This window comes from Saccostrea echinata, unplaced genomic scaffold, assembly GCF_033153115.1.
Source record: "Saccostrea echinata isolate AGI-Se365-2 ecotype Australia unplaced genomic scaffold, CSIRO_AGI_Sech_v1 ptg000054l, whole genome shotgun sequence".
Taxonomy (NCBI): Eukaryota; Metazoa; Mollusca; class Bivalvia; order Ostreida; family Ostreidae; genus Saccostrea; species Saccostrea echinata.
Genome location: NW_026889803.1, coordinates 49,754,974 through 49,781,077, shown reverse-complemented (window position 1 = coordinate 49,781,077; position 26,104 = coordinate 49,754,974). Strand labels below are relative to the sequence as shown.

The window sequence follows — 26,104 nt, the reverse complement described above, 5'->3', positions numbered from 1 at the left end:
TATCTCTTAAAGTTAGAGAGATATCTCTTTAACAACGTTAAAAGAGATATCTTTCTAAATTAGAGAGATATCTCTTTAGATTTTCAAAAAGAGATATCTTTCTAAGTTAAAGAGATATCTCTCTTAATAAAAGAGATATCTCCTTTCAAGTTACCCTTAAAATGAAATAATTATTCCTCCCCTTATAATACGAAAGCAAGGCTAGACACCACATGGCAGGAAGTGTAATGTTTGATGATCATATATACGGTAGATCTCTGCCTCTGGAATAGATTCAGCATGCCCAATCCCAGAATGAAGTATGTAGAAAGAAATGCTTAATCCCTTGTTTGAAACAACAAAAGGATAATGACTACTTTGTTGATAAACATGCTAAAGTCTTTATATTCAGGAAAACGAAAGTAGGCTACTTGTGTAGCAATAATCTCAACTGCGATGGACCGAATTTTCTCAGCTTCTGAAATAATCAGCTGTTTCTAATTTTAAATCTAGACAACACTGAATTACTTGTCATATTTATTTAAGTTATATTGTAAAATAGGTCAAATTTAAAGACTACTTTAATTAACATCCTCGTCGAAATCATGTTGGAGAAATCGGGTGAGGGTCTATTCCGTTGAACAGTGAACTTTTGCTGAATATTTTTATTGGGCGTAATTAATGTTGTTTTGTGGAAAAAAAAGTGGGGAGATTTGCTCCCAGCCAGCCACCAGCAATTCTACAATTAGCCCCATTAGGTTCTGACACTCATGTTTTAATGCACAAGTGCTTGGGGACAGGACCCCCCTCCCATCAGGCCCGTTGCAACGATTTCAAAAAGGGGGGGGGGTAGCAACTTCTCTAAAAAACATTAATGGCTCTCTGAATTATATTTTTCATGATTTTTTAAAGCATTTGTTGATGTATAATGCACTATAAAAATTCACAATTGATTCAAAAAGCTATACATGTATATGTATCCAGAGATATATATGTCTCTGGTATCTGATGTATCCCCCCCCCCAAAAAAAAAAAATATAAATAACCTGTCCATTTATATCATTGGTATATTTTTATACATAGCTTATTAATGCATTAATTGTGAATTTTTATAGTGCATTATACATCAACATATATGCTTAAAAAAATAAATCAAAAAATAACTCGGGGAGCCCAAAATTTTAGAGGGTTGGAGTGGGTTGTGTTCCTGTTCCCTTGAAGCACCTGTGGTTTAATTATGTACATTTAGTCTCTTGTCTTTTATACAATAAGCTGAACTCTGATTGATTGCAAAGATCAATAATATGCGCTAGTCATTATCCTTCAATAAATCGCACAAAAAATTAACAAATTTAAATAAATTCAGTCTAACTAAAATTAGATCTTTATTCTGCTCCAACAAGATTGCTACACATTGCGATCTAGTTGAGTCTAATTTTAATTTTTTCTGCTCTCATTAAAGAAAAGGGATCAAGACATTCTTTGATTTTGATGCAAATTCTATCGTGGAAATGAAAATTATAATAATGGATTGCCAAGTCATAATTGCAACACTTCTCTTATGGAAATCTATAGCTTGAACTTGTTTTTTTTTTTTAAAAAAAGTTTTGAAAATTTGCCTTAGCAGAATAGAAATACTTTCCTTGTCATCTGAAATTTAGGAGAATATAGGTACCCCTTAATCTTCAGAATTTTTATGCCCCCCCCCCCATAAAATGGTCTGGGGGGGGGCATATAGTGTTACCCTGTTCCGTCATTCTGTCATTCCGTCATCATTGAATTTCTGTTCATTATCTCGGCAACAGTCGTACACATTCAACTCAAATTTGATATATGGATACGTCATAGGAATATGCAGGTCAAGTTTGAATTTGGTCATGGTATTGACAGTTATCCCCCTTGAACTTGGAAAAGATTTAAAAATTCTCAATTTCTAATCATTATCTTGGCTACAAATGTGCAATTTACAATTTGCAATTTGAAATTTTGGCTGTCTGCGGGGGCATTTGTGGTGTTACCACACACATCTAGTTTGTAAAATAAAATCCTTGCCCTTTGGTCTTTGTTTTCATTTCCCAGCAAAATTAAACTATCATGGTACATGTACATTCTCTGACAATTCCTCAGAATTTTTTTTTTATATTTTTGAAATCAAATATTTCTGAAATTAAGCATAGTTTACGGTTCAGTGCAGTCATTTAGGGTACATACCAGTAATATTCCAAATCACTTTTCATTTAATTTTATTTAAATGCAAAAGGTGTAAATAATTTTATGCTAGAAATTGGCTGTTTGGTATTGACAGAAAGCAGTTTCAGTGACTATGGCACAATTCATTGACTATACCTTCCATAAAGTAACCATGACTGGGAGATTTTTTGTTATCTCTGATATAGTGTAAAACAGGTCACTTCAAATAATTTGTGTGTTGCAGGTTGAAACATCTGAGTTGTGTCCCCTCCTTTGTCATAATGCCAGCTAGTGTAAAGCTGAGATTGATCAATGTACTCTAAGCTAACTTAGGACTGTGCTCTAGACCTGGTGTATTCCTAAGGGAATAGAGAGCCAACAGGTATTTATTCTTATTGAAGGCATGACTAAATACAATATATTAATCATATCTTAATGAATTCCATCTGTTCAACAATCTTTGAATTACCTCATTACTTAAAAAAAATGTTACACAGAGGAATTTTCCATTACAGAAAGACATCTATAGTTGTAAGGGTTCAATCACTATGAATCGATTTCATCGAACATTTATATGGGAATGGGATATAACTCAGTCAACAATATTAGTTTTCTTTATAATATCCTTAGCTTTCAAATTTTATACATGTATGGCCACAGAAGGAAGACACATGTAGTTTATGAGATCACACAAAATAGGTTTGCTTGTTTGTAGACCATTCTGCGTCATCACATTTATGGTGATGTGTTAAATATATATACACATAAATAAATACATCTATAACTTTAATTCACTCTGTATTACAAATTAAAACCCTTCAATATTATATACAGAAGTAGTTGATGAAACGTTGACACCTACATACACTGTAAATGAACTTAAAATTTAAGAAATACCAGGGACATGTTCTAAGATTGAATTGTGTGTCTTTCAAGCTTGTTCACTTCCATTATGAATTAATTAATAATTAAACCCTTAGTTTGGCCCTCTCTCACTTTCATATTTTTAGCTCACCTGAGCCGAAGGCTCAAGTGAGCTTTTCTGATCAAATTTTGTCTGTAGTCCGTCTGTAAACTTTTCACATTTTAGCCGAAGGCTCAAGTGAGCTTTTCTGATCACATTTTGTCTGTAGTCCGTCTGTCCGTCTGTAAACTTTTCACATTTTCGACTTCTTCTCCAGAACCACTGGGCCAATTTCAACCAAACTTGCCACAAAGTATCCTTGGGTAAAGGGGATTCAAATTTGTTCAAATGGAGGGCCACGCCTTCTTCCAAGGGGAGATAATTATGAATTCGTGAAAAATTAATGGCATCATTAAAAAATCTTCTTCTCAAGAACCACTGTGCTTGAAAATATGAAACTTATGTGGAAGCACCCTCAGATAGTGTACATTCAAATTTGTTCAAATCATGACCCTCGGGGGTCGGGTGGGGCTGCAATGGGCGATCAAAGTTTTACATAGCAATATATAGGAAAAATCTTTAAAAATCTTCTTTTCAAGAACAGCAAAGCCATGATTGGTCATATTTACATGGAAGCATCCTCAGATAGTGTACATTCAAGTTTGTTCAAATCATGACCCCCGGGGGTTGGATGGGGCCACAATGGGCGATCAAAGTTTTACATAGGAATACATAGTAAAAATCTTTAAAAAAAACTATTTCTTAAGAACAGCAAAGCCATGATTGGTCATATTTATATGGAAGCATTCTTAATTCTTAGATTAGTGTAGAATCAAGTTTGTTCAAACATGACCCCTGGGGATCGGGTGCGGCCACAATGGGTGATCAAAGTTTTACATAGGAATACGTAGGAAAAATCTTTAAAAATCTTCTACTCAAGAACAGCAAAGCCATGATTGGTCATATTTAAATGGAAGCATCCTCAGGTAATGTAGATTCAAATTTGTTCAATTCATACCCCCCTCCCCCCCCCCCCCCCCCCCGAACCACTTATATTCAAACTTTTCAACCTTTCAAGACTAAACTGATTTCTGCTTTTTCCTAGCCATAGTGCTCAGGTGAGCGATGTGGCCCCTGGGCTTCTTGTTTTTAATTTTATGTTATCTATTCCTTTATTTGCTTAGCTTGACATTGAATGATCAGTAACATTACTACATTTTGTTATATTTATTTTTGAAATAATAATTTCACAGGTGAATCACAAGAAGCAACTACCTAAACGAAGTTGAGAATCTGAGGGTGTCCTACCAAACCTATCCTGTCCTGTTTGAAGAATTCCAGGCCGAGAAAAGTGATGCACAGACTTCTACACTCTCTGCACATTTACTTGTTTTCAAATGTCTAAAATTGTTAGAAAAATTTTAATTACTTACTGGTACCGTGTATATGCATGTATCCACATTTCAACAATGACAAAGCAATTTATTCCCAAGTCAATAAAACAATGTATCAGTGTTTTCAGTATCTTTATTTGAATTCAAGATAAAAAGATTATTACATGTACATACCAATACTTGTTTTTTGTGTACTGGTAATACATGCTATGAAAAATTGTAATATCATAAAGTATAGTCGCCCTGATGCTTATACTTATGTGACTTTTTTTATTTAAGAGGTCTTCCCAAGTTAAGTCAGTAAAATCTAAATCTGCAAAAATTCTATTATTAAGGATTCAAAAATACCTTCCAGTTATGGCTGAATTGTCATGGATTCTACCTGCATGTATACTATAATTGAACTATGCCTATATAATTCAATAACTGTGAACAAACTCCAACATTATACCCCCTATACATTTTTTTTCTGAAAATGCCAATATCAGTTTTCTAAATGTGACCTTGAACTTGCCAAAATGATACTGGTTAAGAAAGAAAAGATGCATCTTCTATTCATCATAAATCTTTAAATAAAAGGGAGATATTTACTGTTTCTCCATTAAGGCATTATGGACCTGACATGAGCAATTTTTTTTTTTGCCAATGACCTTGAACTTGCCACAATATCATGGGTAAAGGTTATGATGTACTTTCAGCTCACAAATAATCTTTGAAGTTTCCAGTTTCAATACTTATCCATGAGGGAGTAATGAAATGAAAACAAATTTCACACATTTACTGCCAGTAATCTTGACATTGGATAAGGTCATGAAACACCATTTAGTTATAAGTAATCTTTGTGTCAAGTATCATTTGCAAATTATGCATTTGACAAAGGTAATACACTTTTCCTGCCAGTTACCTTGAACTTGCTTAAAAATGACCTTGATTTAAGATCAGTCATAATCGCAGGTCATGCTCAATATTTGCAATAAGTATGAGCCTCTAAATGTTTTCAATTACAAGATATAGCCAAACAGGAATTATAGATTTTTATAAATTTTTATTTTATAAAATCACCTCAAACTTCATCAAATAACCTTGGGTCAAGGCCATTACACATATATTCAATTTATGCATGAGGCACAAACTTCCAATGCTTCTTCAACAGGAAATCAGGGTTTGGGCTACAGTCAGCCTTTTCATTCAGCCCTCACTCAAAAAAGTGTAATGTAAATATGAACAACATAAAGAAAAGAAAATGAAAGAAAAGACAAAAATTTTATATTACTTATAGATGAATGAAAAATGAAACTTATACTTGTGTATTGGGAGCTAGAATTGAAAAAAACAAAAATCTTAAGTTATAAACTTGACTGCCGTTAAATTGAATGTATTGTGTAAAAATATTATACATGTGAAATATTCTACCACTCTCTACCATTGGCCCATACATGTCTGAGAGAGGAACAAATGACAACTCTGCATAGGAGATTGATATCCGACAAGTTTAAATAAGGTCCACAGTATCAGTAAACATACTAAAAAACTATACTAACATCACATGTAATTTTTTTTCTGTAGCCAGAAGATTAATAATAGGACAATAATTTCTTCTTGGGTTGCAGTTTTGTTGAAGTGTGCACAGTGAGTTGTTAAATTATGGTCACTTGACATAGGTGGAGTAAAACCTCTCTTATTGATAAAACTTGGATACTTCAGAGTTCCACAGATCCATATAGGGCATTCAGGTGGGTTCAATTTCTGGTGTCCAGATAGTTAAATTGATAGAGCAAATGACTACTGATTCAGGGGGCCCTGACTTGAATCCTGGTCTGGTCCATACACCCCATTGCTTATCTCTTTTCTGTCTATGCAAAGAACTTGACGATGCAGACTTTCCCTCAATGATAGAAGTGCTTGTCTCTGCAGACTGTACTTGTGACCTACACATACACAAAGTTATAATAAAAAATACATACACATGTAAAAATTAACTCGCACTTTTTCAGGTAATCATATTGACTTGTTACAATCACTGGAATCTTGGACATCCTTCGCATTCAAAGACAAGTGTCACAGAAAGTGTGTTGGACATACCCTTGTTGCACTTCATATCTGAAACAATGACAGAAAAAATTTGTAGGGGATGTTTCAATAATCAGTACATGTAACTGATCTTTTCAAATTAAATACAGTGGTCTGCAACTGCACTTAGTCTAGAAAAACATGAAATCAAAAGGCCCATGGCCACAATGATCACCTTAGTCACTATGGCCATGTTGTTCTTTATAAGCAGATTTCCCCTCCCCCCCCCCCCCCCCCATCTTCCAAAGTAAAACTTGATTGTTTTGCCTGTTCTAGCTGGCTCAACCCTAGCCGTGAATATAAAGCTTACTTCCGGTAAAGGGAGAAGTCATTAAAAATGCTTTTTAAATAATGTAAAGAGATATCTCTTTACAGTAAAGAGATATCTCTTTTTGCTTGAGAGATATCTCTTTTGGACACTTTTGAAAGATATCTCTTTCACTTTGAGAGATATCGCTTAAGATAAATTTAGAGAGATATTTCTTACACTAAGAGAGATATCTCTTTCACTTAGAGAGATATCTCTTTTACTTTGAGAGATATCTCTTTAACTTGGAAAGATATCTCTCAAAGTAAAAGAGATATCTTTCTGGTTGAAAGAGATATCTCTCTAAGTGAAAGAGATATCTCTTTAACGCTAAGAGATATCTCTCTTAACGAAAGAGATATCTCTCAAAGGAAAAGAGATATCTCTTTAAGTGAAAGAGATATCTAAGTGAAAGAGATATCTCTCTAAGTGAAAGAGATATCTCTCTTAGTGTAAGAGATATCTCTCTAAGTGAAAGAGATATCTCTTTCTTAGAGAGATATCTCTTTAATTTCAGAGATATCTCTTTAAGTTGAGAGATATCTCTGTTTTTTAAGAGATATCTCTCTAAAATAAGAGATATCTCTGTAATTTTGAGTGAAAATTTGTTTTACGAATAAATAGTAAAAGGGCTTGCCATATATATACTTTCTGGAACACGCTTACATGTAACAGATTGACGAGTCACTGTGCTCGTGTTTGACTTTCAACCATGTCCTGAGCATTTCCTTCATGGATACTAGACAGGAATCTTCGTTGAGTGTTTGGTAGTCCTTTAGATCTCTTTAAAAACCTTTTCATCCCATCTCAATGGGGAAATTGTATGTGTGTCGTTGCTTCTACCAAGCTTTAAAGGTTCTCATCAGATATCTTTAATTGTTCTCATCAACTCTCAGTAATACTTTCACAAGTCCATTGTAGATCATAAACGTTTGTGTCACATAAGAATAACATTCGTGATTTAGATTATTGGAATACTCTGGGTCAAAAGTTTTCATGGGTAGAGGGCTTAGTATTTAGATGAAAGTGTGTCCTTAAATAGCGTAGCTGTAGGTTGACCGAGGGGGTATTCACTCAACGTGAACTTTTCAAAATTCTCTTCATAAAGTTTGATGCTGCTCATGATGTTCTAAAAACAAACTTCTTCCTACCTTACATATTGAAATTATAATTAATTTAACACATTTGTTACGTCAGATTAAATTCGTTATAACGAATTCAAAATTTATTATAACGAATCAAATTCGTTTAAACAAATTCGACATTCCTTTGATAAAATGTGGTATGTCCTAAATGGGTTTCCGTGAAATTGTTTGACCATAAAAAAAATTATTTGTGATTAACATTTATTCAGGCAACTTGAATATTATTTGCAGCAAATTTATCATGAAATTTGAGCAGATTTGTTAGAATAAAATGGATAAATGATTCCCTCTTTTTTCAAAGGAGATAGAGTATATCATGATTGTTCATCTTTCAGATATCTTATTTTCATCTTGACCCCCTTTTTACCCTGTCTTAGACAACTTTCTCTTTGTGGTGTCTCCTTGCTCATCTCCCCTAGACCACTGCCCGCATGATGTGAATCAACAAGTTAAGAATATTCTGGACTACCATTGTCTGCATGATGTGAGTAAATGCTCCAGCAACAATGTGTCTGATCTAGACCGACATTGTCAGTCATGATGTGCGTGAATGTTCCAGCAACAGTTTATCTGGAATATTGGATACTATCTAAAATTTTGGAGTCCATGACAATGCAACTTTTTTCTGTACAGTCCAGATACTTTGTCTTCCCTTTTCACTGTCATACCTTGATGTTCATTTTTCCTTCGAAGTAAAACATCGTGATTTTTTTTTTCTGTTTATAATGCCGGGTTGATGGTGATCCTTGTCTCTATTGTTCTTAACAGAAGGTTTCTATAATTACTGGATTATCAGACTTGAACAATTTTTTCCTTTGTTGATTTTCCTTTTGTTTATTTCCCTTTTTTTTTTCTTTTTTTTTTTTTTTTGCATCATTATCCCTATAAATTTATTTTCTTCTATTATTAACTTTAAGGGCAATAGCTATCCTAGATTTGGTTACAGAACTTTGTACGATGTCAACATCCAATGAAGTAAGTGCTTGAATTGCAGTTTAGTTTTGGAGTTTGAAGGTCCATGCTAGATGGTCCAAAATTTTCTAGAGTTTTTTGTTGATGATGGATGTGTGAAAGTCTCAGACAGTGAAACTTTGGGGATTATCCACAGTGATGAATTCAGGAAGTAAAAAAAATCCTAGGCACCTATACTTACATCTCCTACATTTTACCATTGTTGCTGTGCCATATTTGTATTTTTGTGTTTTGCAATGTTATCAAATCACTTCCTTTCAAACTTAAGTTGCCAATGATCAATGGAATGTTCTGAACCTAACCATAAATTGCAGTGTTAAGTAATTTTGCCCTCCCAGACTGCTGTCACTTCCTTCTACCCTTAAGTATGAACAAAGCCTTGGGATTTTAAAAACCATCGGTCTTGAATATACATATGCATAAAAAAGCCTTTGCTCTATGATAGCCTATTTGAAACTTTTTTGACTAGCTTTCAAGGGCTAATCCTTACTCACCACCCCCTATTTTCTTTTCGACAAAAACACTTTTGTTAAGGTTCAAAAAATGAATTCATAAAAAATGACCTTAAAATCCTCATCCTATCCCCCCCCCACCACCATTAGAAAAATGGACCCCTAGTAAGTTTGTTTTTCGGGTTTGAGTTTGTTTTGTTTATTGCTTGTTTGTCAAAAAATTTCAGAGGCAGAATTTTCTTTTTTCCTTAAGTGCATGTGTGGACCTCTTATAAAAAAAAATTCCTGGATCCGCGTATGGCTTTGATTTCTTTTACATCCGAGTAAATAATCGTGTTCAACAGTTCCTTCCTATCGGAATATGGTCATTGCGATCAGCTACTGTGACAATTCCACCTTATACATGTATACTTATTGTCAAGCTGTACAATAGATTGTTTTAAATTGAAGGTGGGTCCCATTTTTAACAACAGTGCATGTAAATTAATATTTAAATATGAATTGTAAAGGTTTTAAATATCAATATTTATGTAAGTAAATATAATAAGACGCCACATGTATTCACAAAACCCTAAAACCCTAAAGGCAACTTGGTTTGTCTCTTCAGTCTGTACCAAAGGAAAAGACAGATTAAGGGGGCAGGGTATCCCAGTGCCCTACCCTCTCGAAAGTGTCTCTACTTTCTTTCTTTGTTATGCATGAACTAGAAGAATCAGAAAGGCCTTCTCTTCATCTGTATGAGTGAAAGAAAGCCTGGGAGGGGGGCTACATTAAGGCCATTCCAACTGTTATCTATGTTTAGCGTCCTCGTGCGCATTGGTTTTTGACATCCATATCAGAAGAAAAAAAAACAAAATCAGGAATCCTGAAATTGAATAATGGTCAAAATATATCAATTCTGTCAATTTTTCTGAATATTTCTCGACAATATGTCATATATGTATATTTTAAGCATTTAATACCTTCATTTTGTTAAAAAAAATCTTTCTACAAGAAAACAAGGTTAATGAAATGAAATCTTTTGATTGACGTCATTGTATGTTTTTTTTTTAATTTTTTTTTTCTTGTGTGTTTTTAGCGAATAGGAAGGTTTTTGAACGATGCGTGGACACTAAAAAGAAGAAAAAACTTGGAATTGCCTATTAATAACATGATGTCAACAAAGAGTATGTCTTCAATTCGCGTTTTCCTCTTCTTTTTTATATCTTGAATTATCTTTGGACATAGATGTACTTCGTAGGCTTTGTAAGGAATCCCAGTAGACAAGATGATCGTCCGTTTGCTATTTACTTTTAATCCAACAGAGATAAATTATTAAAGAGAGAGAGAGAGAGAGAGAGAAAGTTTCTATCTTGATCCCGGGACCTATATTTATATAAGTCCCTGGTGTTTCTTAGCAGAAAATGACATTATATCTTTGTAAATAATCAAAAATTACGGAGAAGGTTTTTAAAAGTATGTCTTCATTTTGTGTCATCTCAGTTTTTATCAACTTATTCATAAACATCTTTGTTTCTTGTCAGTTAGGCGAATGCAAAAATAAACCACCTGGCCTTGATAGTTGTTTTGCATATATACAGTGTAAATATTTGTGTTATGCAGTATATAGATCCATTCAGACAAGTGATAGCGAGTTTTCAGGACATATTTGATAATCCGTTTCACAAACTAATTTTAAATAAAAGTATTACTCAAATAAGATTCACATTTTTACAGGTAACAAAATAACTGCAAATATTTCCTGTATTTGACCCAATGAATGGATTTGCGTAATATATATATTAGTGTAACAGAACTTAGTGCGGGTCTATAATTTGCTCCAGTTTGGCATACATCTATATGGAGTTCTTTGTATGCATTATTGCTGCTCCTATTCCTCAACTTCTTTATATGGTCACTTACTTGCAACTGCACGATACCTAAACTCGTGTTGTATGCAAGTCACATGGCATTGTTTACGTTGCTGTGCTGGGACACGTGACTTTTACGTCACGGTATTTCCGAGAAGAAGGTAAACACAGACAGAGCTGAATACCCTTGAATGTGGTAACGGATTGAAAATTTTTGGACACCAGCTTAAAGACAGCCTGGTTTGCACCAGCAGGGTTTGACATTACTGTACAAGCGGCATTACAGCGTAAGTACACTTTGTTTTCACTGTCAGTATGCACAGCTATCCTGTTTCTTTGTGTATGTTTTTGTTTTGGAGCAGACATGTCGAACCACTTGTGTATTGCATTGAAATGGCGCTAAAATATTGGTGGCTTACTTTTGTTTTTTGATTAAATCTGACTTCGCCTGCTAATGTTTTGTAGTGGTAATAAATGTATTGTCTTCAGAAAGTTGTTTTGTTTGAAAGGAAAATGCGTTGAACAAAGAAATTCGTCCATCCTTTGTTCTTGGGAAAAAAAATTAGTGGCATGCAACATATCCAGAAGCAAATATATTTAATAGTGTGTAAAATTACAGAATAAGTTGGCTATGAGCATTTGTTTTAGAAAAATAAAATGTTGCATCATCAGAAAAATTAACATTGAAAACTACTTTCTTTGTTTGGGAAGTATGAACAGCTGATTGGTTGAATGTGTATTCCCTTGTGTCATGTGTGTGTTATTATGGAGACCTTTGATCTTTATCCTTGTTAATTAAAAATCCAGGTAAATTTATTCAAATAATAAGCAAGTAACTTTAATTTTCATAAGAGAAGTTATTAGTTTAAGATGCACATGAAAAGAATGAAACTGAAAACCCTTTGTTTCAAATTATGCTAATGGTACAAAAAAAAAATGAAAAATTTTGCATTGTTAGCTATAGGTATTTTTAATGACAATAGTTTAAAAAGTAAAGAAAAAATAATTCCAGGCAAAAAAATGGACACATAGTGCTGTTGGTTGCTGATTTATGAATTATTAATAACATGTGTTACCTGAATGTTACCTTCAGTGTTGAAAAAATTGTCTCAGAAACACATTGATTTTCAATAACCATACAAAATAAGATGTTTCTTGGTGTTATAGGTGACTTACTCATTTTCATATCTGTATGAAAAAAGAAATGAAAATTGCATCAATAAAATTGTGAAAAAGATGTCTGTGATTGTCAAAGCTTACCTTAATTAGATGTTTGAAAACAGCAGTTATAGAAAGCCTAAATGGAAAAATTGATATAAGTTCTTCCTTTGCCCATTTTGTGAAGGGAAAAATCAATAACAAAAGAAAATTTTAAACTGTAGAGAGGCTAAGGAGCTATTTATAGAAATTGAAATCAGCTGTGGTTTGTTTACATCAGGGATCTAGGTCAAACAATTTGAGTCGTGATAGCAGAAGCTAACATGGCTAATGGGGAAAGAGCACTTATATCTGATCTATGACAGTTTGCACTGCGCAGTTTATAAACATTTGAAATCAAGGACGTACAATGGGTGACCTGGGCATACATGTATAAGTTCCTTTGCCCTTAAGCTTAGAATATTGCCACAACTTCCTAAGAATCAAAAAATAAGTTGCTTTTTTGTGATTTATATAAATGTCATGGCATTCATTGAAATAATAAAAGACTAATATTCAATCTTATCTATTTCAACAGCAATTATATATATACATGTATTATACCTTCATAAAAAGTTGTCATTCAATATTTTAAGAATGATAGTCATCAAACATGAAATGATTGAAGGACTGGTCACAGGATCATGATAGAGTTTTATAAAATGAATTTTTTAGAAACTGATTCTTAATAATTAAATCAACAGCATAAAGAAGAAGCAAACTTCATAAATATTTCAAATTTTGTGTGGAGTATGGGTCCCTATAGTGATTTTGAGGTCAAGAGACAGGCCCCCTCACTATATATTTCACTCAAATTTTGTCACATCAATGATTATTGATCTACCAGGTTGGCTGTAAAATGTTACACCTAATTATTGATGCCACTTTTAAAAATAGACAAAATTGAATATTAAAAGTACAAGGGTTGTTAAGTTTAATTGTAAACTGTAGGAGGATCAAGTCTTTCTATATATGCAGATGTTCTCCCTGAGTTGTCACTATAGGAGAGGACCAGTGAAGTTTTCCTACTTTTAAGACCTAGGGTTGGTTTCTGTTTAACATCAGAATTATAAATGTGTTATCATAACTTCAAGTAATTTGTCAATCTTTGTCAGATTTAGACTAGAGATCATTTTTAATACAGATTATTGAGAATTCAGTCAACTTCAGATTAAACTTAAATTAAGAAAGATTTCTTTGGTGGTAATCTATGTAAAATGAGAAGGCCGGGTGTTCCATTATCATGCAACTTCTCAATATAGATACTAATTAAAGATGGGTGTAAATGTCCACCCCTTCTGGTATAGGCGTTGTACTAAGGTGTTGCACGATACTGCCAGGATAAACATGTCCTAGTAAACAATACGAGGTCAGAGTTGTATATTTGTCTTCCCTTCAAAGAAATTATGAGAATGTAATTCAACATTATTATACCATGCAAGTAAATAACTTATGATTCATACGTTTATAGGGTTACGGTATGGTGTGATACATATGTTTTTGCTTTATAAGGTCTAATGATTAGTTATCATGAAAAAAAACCACTTTGTTTACAGTCCGCTAAATATAAATTGAGAGTATTGACCCACTGTTTAGACTTCCTACACCGGATGTGATTATGATTGTCATTGTCCATAAATACGTCATCAGAAAGCCTACATTGTTATAAAATATCCTTGACAGGGTACAAATGTTTATTTTTTACTGATCCATGGCTTGAAGCTCTCCCTCAGTGCAGACCTCTTAGATTATCTGGTTAATGAACGGACTTATAGCAAAGGTCATTAAACCGGTGTTCACTGTTGCTAATAGGTACCTGTGTAATTAATGAGAGGGTAACATTAGGAGAAACATCAATGTTAGTGTTGTGTTTAGCCTTGTTTGTGTCAGCATTTTTCTTCATTCTTCCTGGTACATTCTTTCACTAGATCTGATCATTTTATCAAAAGGATGGAAATCTTAAAAACTAGGTTGATATCTTTTCTGAGGTGTCTATAAATATCACTCTACCGGGAAAGTAATTGGAAAAAAGTCCAAATATCTTCTTTCAATGAGCATGCCTACAAATAGGATTTTTAGCTCACCTGAACTGAAAGCTCATGTGAGCTTTCCTGATCACTTGTTGTCCAGTGTCTGTCAGTTTGTTTGTCCATTTGTGAACTTTTCACATTTTTAACTTTTTCTCAAGAACATTTCAGGCAATTCTAATCAAACCTGGTACAAAGCATCCTTAGGTAAACTAGGATTCTAAATTGTTCAAATGAATGACCAAACCCCTTCCAAGGGGAGATAATCAAGAAAAGGCAAAAGAATTGGGATCATTAAAAAAGACTTTTTCTCAAGAACCACCAGGCCAGAAAAGATAAAACTTATGTGAAAGCTTCCTGAGGTAGTGCAGATTGTATATTGTTCAAATGATAGCCTCTAGGGGTAGGGTGGGGCCATAATAGGAGATCAAAGTTTACATAAAAAATTGTAGAAAGACTTAATAATGTAAAAGCATCCTGAGGTTGTGTAGATTCTAAATTGTTCAAATTGTGGCCCCTGGGAAAGGATGGGGCCACATTAGGGGATAAAAGTTTTATGTTAAAATATATAGACAATTTTTAAAAAAAAAAAAAAATCTTCTTCTTTTGAACCACTGGACCAGAAGAGATGAAATTTATGTGAAAGCTTCCTGACATAATGTGGATTCTAAATTGTTGAAATCTTCACCCCCTTGAGTAAGATGGGCCCAAATAGGGGGTCAAAGTCATCCATATATGGAATAAATAGGAGAGAGTTTGTAAAATTTGAAATGTTGAAACTTACGTAAAAACTTTCTTAAAAAAAATATGATGTTGATTCTAAATTGTTCAAATCATTGCCCTTGGGATATGATGGAGCCATAACAGAGGTTTACATTGGACTATATAAGAAAACATTTTTAAAAATCTAATCTGGATAAAGTTTTTAATAATGCTTGTATAAAGAAAGAGAATTTCTTCTTGCTAGTCACATTGATATTGAAGAATCCCTATCTTGTGTACAATCAGAGACCTCTTAGAATTAGGATGGGCCATAATATAAGTCATATTTTTTTCATTGGAAGATAAAATGCTCTTAATCTTTTGGAGAACAGCAGGGCTGAAATTACTCAAGTGAGCATTGTGGCCCATGAGCCTCTTATTCTAGAATTAACTATAATGTTGGCATCCTACAGAACGAGCAGTTTCTATTGACCTCTTTAAATAGTAAACTGTATCAGCAGCATTTATTCAGTAGTTTGTATATTTGTGGAGGACATGAGCATGTAAAATTAAACACAAGGGATTTATAAAGGGCAGTGGTTTAATGCAATGTTCCTGGTAATAGGGCACTAGGGCTTTGACAAGCAGCTTACAGCTGTTATATGTAGATAATGTAAAGAGTTTGGCAATGGTTCAAATATACCTTTTTCCTTTTTTGTAAAGTCAGTGACTTCTGATACGAATACAAAAACGAAAGTTGGTAATTCTATGTATGGGTTAGATTGTATCTATGTTAGTCTGCATGGTTTACTGACTCTCTAGAAGAATAACTGTGTATATATACAACTATTTTGTGAACAGAAGATTTGCTCTGTTTATACATGGGGGATCAAAATCCAAATTTGTTTTAAAAAGTTTTTGCAAGATCCACCAAGTTTCTACAAGTTTTGGATACACATGAAAAATTTTAATTATTGTTCCAACATGATTTGATTTTGTCAGATAAATCCAAGATTACTTTCTACAAAAGATTAAAATAAATTGCTGAATATTTCAGATTATGCTATGTTACATATATATATATGTGTCCGTGAGGAATATCGGCTGCCTTGTTGAGGGATTACACAGAATATGTTATGGACAGAGAGACAAATTTCAGAGCTCATTGATCGGGTATAAGATCTAGGGAGACTTTTCTAATCAATACCCTTCAACAGTATGTTTCTCCCTGAATGCCCCCAGCTTGGTCTCCTATATATAGAGTGGCTATATACAGATTTATCAGACAGGTTATCCAATTTTAAGGGAAATAAGATATAAACCCAATTAAGACTGGTCTTTTGGCTTCTGGGGCTGACTCATAAATCTTGTTTTATCGCTAAAAAGGACTTGAAGGAATGGTAAATGATTGAATTGACTTAGACAAAGAAGGAATACACTTCACAGTTTAAAAGTGTTTACATCCTTATGAAGAGGAGGGGAGAACTGACAGATTTATTGATGTTTGCTGCTACTGCAACAAAACTGAGTCTTTAAAGGACAACCTGACTCATCTGGCCTTTATATACCCTTGTCAAGAATGAGTCATAAAGAGGGCAACTGATAAAATTACATAATTTAAAACAATCAATACAAAAAATGAATATCTCAATCATAAAAAAAAAAATTTAGAAAGAAAACTGAAAAAAATATACATGACGTAGGTAAGCTAAAAAATGATATTTTTTTTTCCCTGGAAAGACGTGGATATTGCTGGTACTTTGTTCGTGCATGGTTTGCACTTATAACAGAGGTGATCCTTTTGTTCTGCTCTGTATCACAGTTAAACAGTTCTGGATAAACAACCCATTCAGACTGTTTAAATTGATTTTTGTTTTTGTTCTTTTTCAATCCCATTTTATTATTGAACCCACATTAATGAATTAAATATCTTGTTTTTGTTCTCTTAGACAAGACAATAGGCTGCACTGTTCACCTATGTCATTAACCTTTGTAGAGTTCAGTACATCAACATAAGAGATCCCCTGTCTAGCAAATTAAAACTTGATCAGCAATTAGATCCAATGAATGTCTGTATACATGAATTAGATCAGTCTTAGAAAGACAATCCAGTAAAGGACAAAGAAGTATACCCCGGTCCATCCTGTTGTGACACCCACACATTTAAGAGATTCATAATCCTTCAGTTTTTGGGGGAAAAGTCAATTTAGTTTAGGGGTTAATTGTAATTTAAGGTCAAGAGGTCTTGTTAAAATGCTCTTAATTTTAGAGTATTTGTTTTTTGTATGGGTATCGATTAATTATTCCTGTCCTGGAGGAGTGATTCAGTATTTGAAAGTTAGAGATATTGTGATGATGAGTGTAAATGAAAAGGAATACATGTACATTGAAAATTACTTTCTCTTTCTATATAATAATTCACTAAAGCAGAATATTACATCAATAGTACGGTACATGTAGATTGTTTGCTCATTAACCTGTATGGTAACGTTTTCTTAGGGTTAATCTATATTTGATATGCTGCATGTGTGCCTGTATGCACATGCATCATTTCTCTAAGTAAATTTGATTTCCATGGATATAGGTGAAGTAATGTCAAGTGTTTAAAGTCACAATTAATTTTTTCAGTTTAAGGTTTCACTTTATTGGCTCTTAAATACACTTAAAGAGAGAAAATTCAGTGAGCATATAAGAAAATCTACAGGCACACAGTTTGAAATAATGCAATTATAAAATTCTGTAGGAATGCATCCATTCTTATCATTTTAAGGATATGTGTCTGCTGCTAATATTATGCTTTCAGTTCATCTCTCAGCAGCCATCCAGAAAAACTAGAGTATTGGCAATTGATTATGTGCACAGTAATTGCAGGTGCTTGATCAAAAGGTACATTCTTCAGATATTGGTGTTGAAGCATCAGACAAAGGCACTAGGCAGCATAATATAAGGTACACAAGATGTTGGCAAGGCTGGAAATTGTTATTGTTGTTTTGCATGTTTTCTGCAGATGTACATCTTAGACCTGAACTCTCACAGTTGTCTCCTGCAATCTTAACATCCTGTCTGACAGAATTTAAGGCATTTGTACTTGCACTGAGGTTTTTCTTGACAGTTTTCAAGTGTAAATCCTTACTTCTGATTTATGAGTAACTGCAGTTGGAGGGTATTTGGTGATATATTGGAACAGTATTTCAAAGACATACATGTAGGATTAGCCAGATAATTTGATTCCTGTTTGTGATTGGATTAGATTTTGTAGCAGACAGCCAGTTCCTGCATTGATACTATTGGAGCACCTGTTAAGTATTGACAATATAGTTAACACATACAACACTTAGACCTCTACTAGTGATTAGTTGGTAAGCAGGCGGTTATCATAGGTGTTGGTATAGAGAATCTGTTTTTGTCATGGCTTATGACTAAATGTGACAGAACACTGCCAGAATATTACTACTGTATGAGAACCGATTCATGATTAATATCCCAGTGAACTTTCTACCCTAAGACGCTGAGGCCGAGGGTAGAATTGTTCTATTGACTGAGATGATAGGTATATTGATTTCGTTTCCAGGTGAGGAAAGCTGTATTTGTGTTTGTCAGCTGTCCAGTGAATGAGCAGTGACAGAGGACTACAGCATCAAACAAAGAGACGGAGAAGAAGAATTCTGGGATACCTGAAACTGGCACATAAAGTTTTAATGTCTATTATTTTCCAAGATGGTGAAAACCTTTCAAGCTTATTTGCCAAACGAATGCCACCGAAAGTATAGCTGTGTTCATTGCCGGGCTCACCTGGCTAATCATGATGAACTTATCTCAAAGGTACGTTATAAGTAACTAATCTCATGCTGTAAATCTTCTGCAGGGAGGCTGAGCAATATGAACTTAGAAATGTATCTTATTAACAACTATCAATTATCATTACTTTTGCTTTCTTAAATTGAAAATCTTTTTTTTACTCCTTTATAGTGATTAATCAGCTACCAGTATAATTGCCAGAATAGCCAGTGTGGTTTTTTGTTTGTATACAATACTGTCCTAATGATACAACACTTATGTGTTTGCTACAAAATCGTGATAACTGTTATCTATATTAAACATCTACACAAAGTGTTGTTACTCACAATTTACTTCCATACACATAAGTATTTCTGGCAGTAAAGTGAAGAATTTTGTAAACAAGGCATTGCCCCACTGGGAAGTAAATTAGATTTTTATTGTTTTTGTGTAAGCAAGACAGACAGTTGGCCAGAAATTACGTCCCACTGCTAACATTAGGGGTAAATGTTTTTGTTTTTTTTTTCTTTGGTTTAAATCCCATGGATGTAAAGAGGTTACATGATAACAAAAGAACAGAGCTATATCAAACAGTGGCAGATCCAATATTACTGGGGGAGCCTATATATGTATACTGTGATAATACCAATATATGTATATAAATGATAGGTCTAGGGACGATGACATTTATGACAGAACTGTTAATGACAGATAATTTTAGCTTGTGTGCAGGTGAATCGTGATAATGCAAGTTTAAAATGACAGTCACTTGTAAAATGTTTGTTGTCTAACTTCCTGCTGTGACAATATTGTTTTATTGTAACAACCAGGTAACAACGGGGAAAACAAGATAAAGCTTCTTCCTTCCCTGATTCCTTCACAACAACTTGTCTTAAATTCTCATGCACCCCTTTATTGACAAAAAAGGGGATTTGCTATACATTGAGAAACATTATATGAAACTAGAAGCTTTGAATGCCAGTTTTATATCTTTTCTCTTTGCAAATTCCAATAATATTTTGGAATAATTTAGCAGATTCTAGACTCAGGTACATTTATTACATGATTGATGATAAAAACCTAAGAAGGAAACTTGTTTTCCTCCTTAATAGTAGGGCCTGAAGATAGTATTTGTTTAGACATTGATATCAATGCATTGTTTCCTCATTGCCTACATATTACATCTATCAAAGCATAATTAGTTAAGATTTCATGCTGTAAATTACACAAACAATTAAATGTAGATTATGTATACTTGTGCTGAGGTGGAAAAATGGGAAATAAAGAAAAATTTCAATATGCAACTGTGATCACACCACTTACAGAGGGTATTTATTTACATGGTCTGACTAATCATGTGTCAAAGTATAGATAGTGCACACGTCAAAACATGAACTTGTTGAACCAAGGAGACAGTCCCTTTGAACATAGACAACAGAACTTTCCAGTCATATAGTTTATCTTGCAGCACTGACAAGAGACTTACCTTATGATAATATTTATCAGAATAACTATAAATATTGTGGAGCCAAGGACACAGTGTCAACCCTGTAGTTTCAGACTTGTTTATCATAAGACTTTATTAAAATACAAATCAAAGGTGAAATTTTATATAGATTACCGCAACTCATTCCGTCAGATGTTGACATGGGAGTTTTAATGTTTAGCTCCCATTACAACAATTTACACTATTTAAACAGCAAGAATTGATGACACAATTTGTTTATTTTTCCTTCTCCTTTAAACTTTAGCTATGTTGCTGGCAGGTTGTTAACATGTTCAAGATATCAAGATTTTTTTTTTCTAGATTTCATGTATTCTTGCTTAGTATGTGGGATTTTATATGAGAGGCATTCATTTGGATAATCTTTAAATGTTTCTGTTTAAAAGAGCTAGGATTCTGATGGAAAAGCTGGAACAAGAAAAACAAAAACAAATCCCTAATTCATGTCTGTTCAGTGCAGGAGTCCTTACTTGTTTAATTTCCTATATCTAGTATGGTTATTATATATTAAGTAGAGATAAAAATTACAATCTTTTCCTGTTGAGGTTCTTGAAGCCATATATGTACTGTTAAATCCTGTAATATCCTATTATATACATTATGCACTGATATGTACTGTGAAATCCTAGCTGTGATATCCTATAAATCCTGTAATATCCTACAACATGTACTGTTATGAAGCTGTTTAATCCTGTCATATCCTACAACATGTACTGTTATGAAGCTGTTTAATCCTGTAATATCCTACAATATATTTTGTTCTTCCAGTCCTTCCAAGGAAGCCAAGGAAGAGCTTATCTTTTCAACTCGGTGTAAGTATTCATACTTTATGTTCCCAAAATCCGTTAAGTCGGAAATTATAGTTATCACCTCAGAAAACACTTATTACTTGAAAACTGACAGCTTGTTTGATAAAACTGAACATTAAGACTGAAAAGAGCTTTGGAAAATCTTACTGGAATAAATGAGAAAATTTGCTGTGACATTGATGGAGAATCAATAAGCAGACCCTCGGAGAAAGGCGCCTTGAATCGAGAATCTTAGCTTTTATTGTTCTATAGAGAAGCTTGCAGTTCTTCCAAACTTTACTTTTTTATGTAAAGAAAGTATGGAATAATTAATTGTGACTGTACATGTGAATACCTTTTTTTATATATGATTTTACATCAAAAGACATTCGTAATGGTTGGTGAAGAGAAAAAAAAATTAGAACAAAAACAGCTATTAAAATTTCCTATGCTTTCCTCTTATAAACTTGTTCAAAGTTTTGATATTGGAACTTGTTTCTTCGCTTAATAATGAGATCAGACTATAAAATCATCTACAATATATGATGATCAGCGCTGAATATTATCTGACACTGTGATTTGATGGATTTGACCTTGTTGTCTGCCTGGTGATCTAGGGTTCAATTAATTACCATGATAGACTCAGACTTCTCACAAATCATCTGGTAATGGACATTTGTAGGTCAAAGGTTGACCTAGAATTGTCAAGGGAGGTCATTAAGATTATGTTAAAACCACTGATAAAATATATCTATCCTTGTCATTTATATCCACTGTCTGTTTTCAAAGCAAGGATAAAAATCTGAAAGCTATCAGCTTTGTTTATAAACATTTGGTTTGATGTGGGGGAAAAATGCTTCTCAATCAGTTTCTTGTAAAGAAGTGATTCAAAACAAATTGATATCAGAGAAATAGTTTACAGGAACTTTTCCTAAAAGTTAAATCATGTAAACCAGGTAACAAGATGATAGATAATTATGCACTGAGTAAGAAGATCTGAAGACAAATCTGTTGGTATTTTTTTTGTATGAAGATGATTGGCTGTTTATTTTTAGGGTAAATGTTGGATGTGGCCCGGCAGAAGAGCGAGTTTTACTGACAGGACTACATGCTGTGGCAGATATCTTCTGTGAATGTTGTAAAACCACCTTAGGATGGAAATATGTAAGCTATGTCACAATTATACAAAACAGAAAAAAACAAACATGTTCAGTAGGAACAAATTACCAAGGTTATTTTCTTCATTAATCTTCATAATAAAGAACCTTGATTTTGTAAAAAGTGAAAGAAAAGATAAGATGATTGAATAGAGGGAAAATGTTTTGCTTTCAAAAAAATTTCATTTATTAATGTGTCTAACATAAAATGATAAAACTATCATTGGAAAAATTGTTGATAATTTTATATTTTAGAAGAATTAGCTGTGTTAATTCTATACATTTATGTGTCATTCATCAAAGTATGAAATATTTCAGGAACATGCCTTTGAATCTAGTCAGAAATACAAGGAGGGAAAATTTATCATTGAACTTGCACACATGATCAAAGATAATGGATGGGCCTGAGTGAAAAATGGGGCTTTACAGACACACAAACAGACCAGAACCTTTGTTGCTTGCAAAGATTTTCTTTGGGGAACTCCAAATATTGTGACATGGTGTATTCCTCATTTTTGTGAGAGGAGAGAGAGAGAGTCCTGGATTGATTGGAAGCTGTGCTGATATTGTAAACTAGAGCTTCTCTCCATGTGTTTAATGTAGAAAGTAGGATGGCCTTGTGTTCACATTCATCTCATTCACTTCTCTCAGGAAAAAGCACATCTTTATATGGACCAATTCATGAGATATTGAAGCAAGGTTGGAATTCTTCAACATGGAGTCTCCAGCATTGCTTTTTACACACTGTCTTTGCTGGATAGAAGCTTAACTTAGTTTTTGAACAGCTTGTTCATATTACTGTACCTTATGGCATTCCATCATGATAAAAATCACAAATGCTGGTGAATTAGTTCCATCTTGTTGAGACCCATGTTCATTTAAATCATAACTCGAGACTGTGTGTTGCCTGGTAGAAACAAGTGCATCTTGTGTGTCATTGATCTCACAAGTCTTTTTATAACTCAGGTAATGAAAACGACAACAAAGAATTTAAATATGATTTTCCCAAAATGGTAAATGACTTTCTTGAGAAACAGAAATATGACAAAGATGGAAATGTTTGGTTTAAAACATGAATTACATGCCTGTCTCTGCATTCATAGTTATTGATATGTTGCATTTGAATGTTGCCTCAGTTTGAGAAAGCAAATTGATGTTTTTCCATCAAGAAATATTTAATTTTTACTGAAACGTTCTTGACTTCAGACTTTCTGAACTGTACATTTTATGTTTATGGCCAGGATTTGCTGTGTTCAGTTTGATTTCCTTGCCTTTAGCCCTCTTGATGGGACAATTGGAACATTGATTGATTTTGTTGTTTGTATACATACACCTCTAAATACTAACCTGATAAAACAAGAGAGATAACTCTGAATTGATCTATTATTCCTTCATTATTATTTTTTTTAACTAAGTATTATAAGTCTTTCAGTTTGAGCTTGTGCTTATTTGTATCTGTATTTTTGGATTGTAACTCTGCACATGCTACTGTGATGTAAGATGAGTCATTTTGTTGTTTAGATTCTATGCTAGCACTATCCTGTTTTAAAATGTATCAGTAGATTATCATCTTATATTGCATGTATCGTTTATGTCTGTCTATAGCACATCAATGCATTCACCTAAGTCAAGCCCACATTTTCTAATATGAAAAACGACTGATAAAAATGGTGAAAATACTATTTCATTAGAAATATCCAGTGTCTTTCAAAATGTTAAAATGAGTTTTTAACAAAAATTGTTGAGTAATTTTGTCATTGTGAGGGAATAATTTCCATCAAGAATTCTTCATAACTTTTCTTATTTATTTGCAAATTGATTTATCAGTATACCAAGTACAATATTTGTAGTGCTGTCTGAATCTTTAACCGACTTTTGATATTGAAATAAGTAACCATTTATATCTGTAACTTGGAAGTGAAACATTTTCATCACATAATGAATTCACGGCTTATGGATTGAATGGGTTTTCTTAGAATGATGCTGTAACATTTAATCACTTATAATCATACGAGTATGTGAACTTTGGTCAGATTATATTTTGTTACCTAACTGTTTGACTGTGTTTGGAGTTAATGTAGTGCTGAGTTTGTAATTTTGGTGGAAATTATTGCTTTCATTTTGTTGTCATTATTATTTATATATTGTCATGCCTTGTGGTTTACAGGCTTAAAAATAAAAAAAAACTAAATCTTATATGTCAGAGTTTGATATAAATGGAGGAGGTCAAGAGAAAGAATGATAGAGAAAGGGGGGGTGCAGATATTAAGAGTTATTCCGCGTTTCATGCCTTCTTGACGGGGGCGGTTTACCACTTTCGACTATTGATCACTAGACATCATCATAGGTCGGGTGTATGCATACATTGTATCTGACGCAATCGGACGACCTTGAAACATAATAACAGATGTATTACGATTCCCCGAATCCATTCAAACGAGCGCTTTGCTGTCATGGTGCGAAAATAGCATTGATCTATTGACAACATTTATTTTATTACAGAAGAAAATGATACTGCGCCTTGAGTATAGCTCTTCTTTAATTAAAGTCGTGGACCTGTTATTAATTGCATGTTTATGTGATATTTTTATATATACAATCGATGATTTGTTATTTAAAAATTAACAAGTACACAAACACATAAATGTTTATATATAGAGAGAGATGTATTTTGATAAACAACTGGTGACAAGATCTTTAAAAAACGATGTGTAGGGTCATGTGGAGTTCACATACATAATTAATGACAGGTATTGTCATTTCATATATATTAAGACTGTTTGTTTTTGTTAAGCCGTTAAAAAGTGAAGGCGAGTTTTGCAGTCAGTGAGTGCAAGGAGAAAATCTCGATACTATTTTTTTTTAAGGATTTTTGGGTCCTTTACAATAATCTAGTAGTGAAGCACGTGCTTTTTTTATTTTATGAAATTCAACACAATGTTCTTTACGTATCGTGAAGCAAGATCGAGAGACCTGATTTGAATATGTAAATGTAGGAAATAATTTCTTATTTGTGTAAATACTGTTTATGAACATTTAAATGACCCCTTACACACACATAAATATTACTGAGAGATCTTTGGGTGATTTAAAACTTTAAATCTCTCAGCCATCACTGAAGGTCTCGAAAAGTCCGTTTAGAACTGTGTAATCGTCGAGGTTTTATAAACAAAAATTATGCATTTTAGCTCACCTCAAGTTGGGGGAGCTTATGTGATACCCTTTGCGTCGGCATCCCAGGTTAAAGTTTTTGGAGCAGTTCTTGTATTTGGAGCAGGTTTATTCTCAAGTAACTATAAGCCTATGTTGGGCAAACTTGTATGGATGATACATCTAAGAATGCACACTACCAGGCTTGCTTCGGATGCTGGATCTGACCTACATTTTCCGAATGAGTGACCTGCTTAAAATTTTGGGGCAGGTTCATTCTAAGGTAATTATAAGTCATATGTTGACCAAACTTGTGTGGATGATACATTTAAGGATGCACACTACTGGACTTCCTTCGGATGCTGGATTTGACCTACATTTTTCAGATGAGGGACCAAGTTAATTTTTTGGGAGCAGTTTCTTTCTTTAAAAGTAACTACCGTACCTTGACCAAACTTGTATGGATGATACATCTAAGGATGCACACTACTGTGCTTGCTTCGGATGCTGAATTTGACCTACATTTTCCAAATGAGTGA

The 26,104-nt window shown here is 33.5% G+C and overlaps 1 protein-coding gene and 1 long non-coding RNA gene across 2 annotated transcripts; both read left to right on the top strand.

Annotated features, from left to right (window-relative positions):
- Positions 1 to 210: 210 nt before the first annotated feature.
- On the top strand, positions 211 to 4,588 carry LOC133172379 (uncharacterized). Its single transcript, XR_009718934.1, has 3 exons — positions 211 to 299; positions 2,414 to 2,551; positions 4,327 to 4,588. It is a non-coding gene; the product is annotated as an uncharacterized LOC133172379 (long non-coding RNA).
- Positions 4,589 to 11,446: 6,858 nt separating this feature from the next.
- LOC133172241 (protein yippee-like 1) lies at positions 11,447 to 24,611 on the top strand. Its single transcript, XM_061307091.1, has 5 exons — positions 11,447 to 11,550; positions 18,761 to 19,011; positions 21,239 to 21,282; positions 22,314 to 22,422; positions 22,734 to 24,611. The coding sequence occupies exons 2-5, from the start codon at positions 18,907 to 18,909 to the stop codon at positions 22,821 to 22,823; spliced, it is 348 nt and encodes a 115-aa protein (XP_061163075.1). The 5' UTR covers positions 11,447 to 11,550; positions 18,761 to 18,906; the 3' UTR covers positions 22,824 to 24,611.
- Positions 24,612 to 26,104: the final 1,493 nt, after the last annotated feature.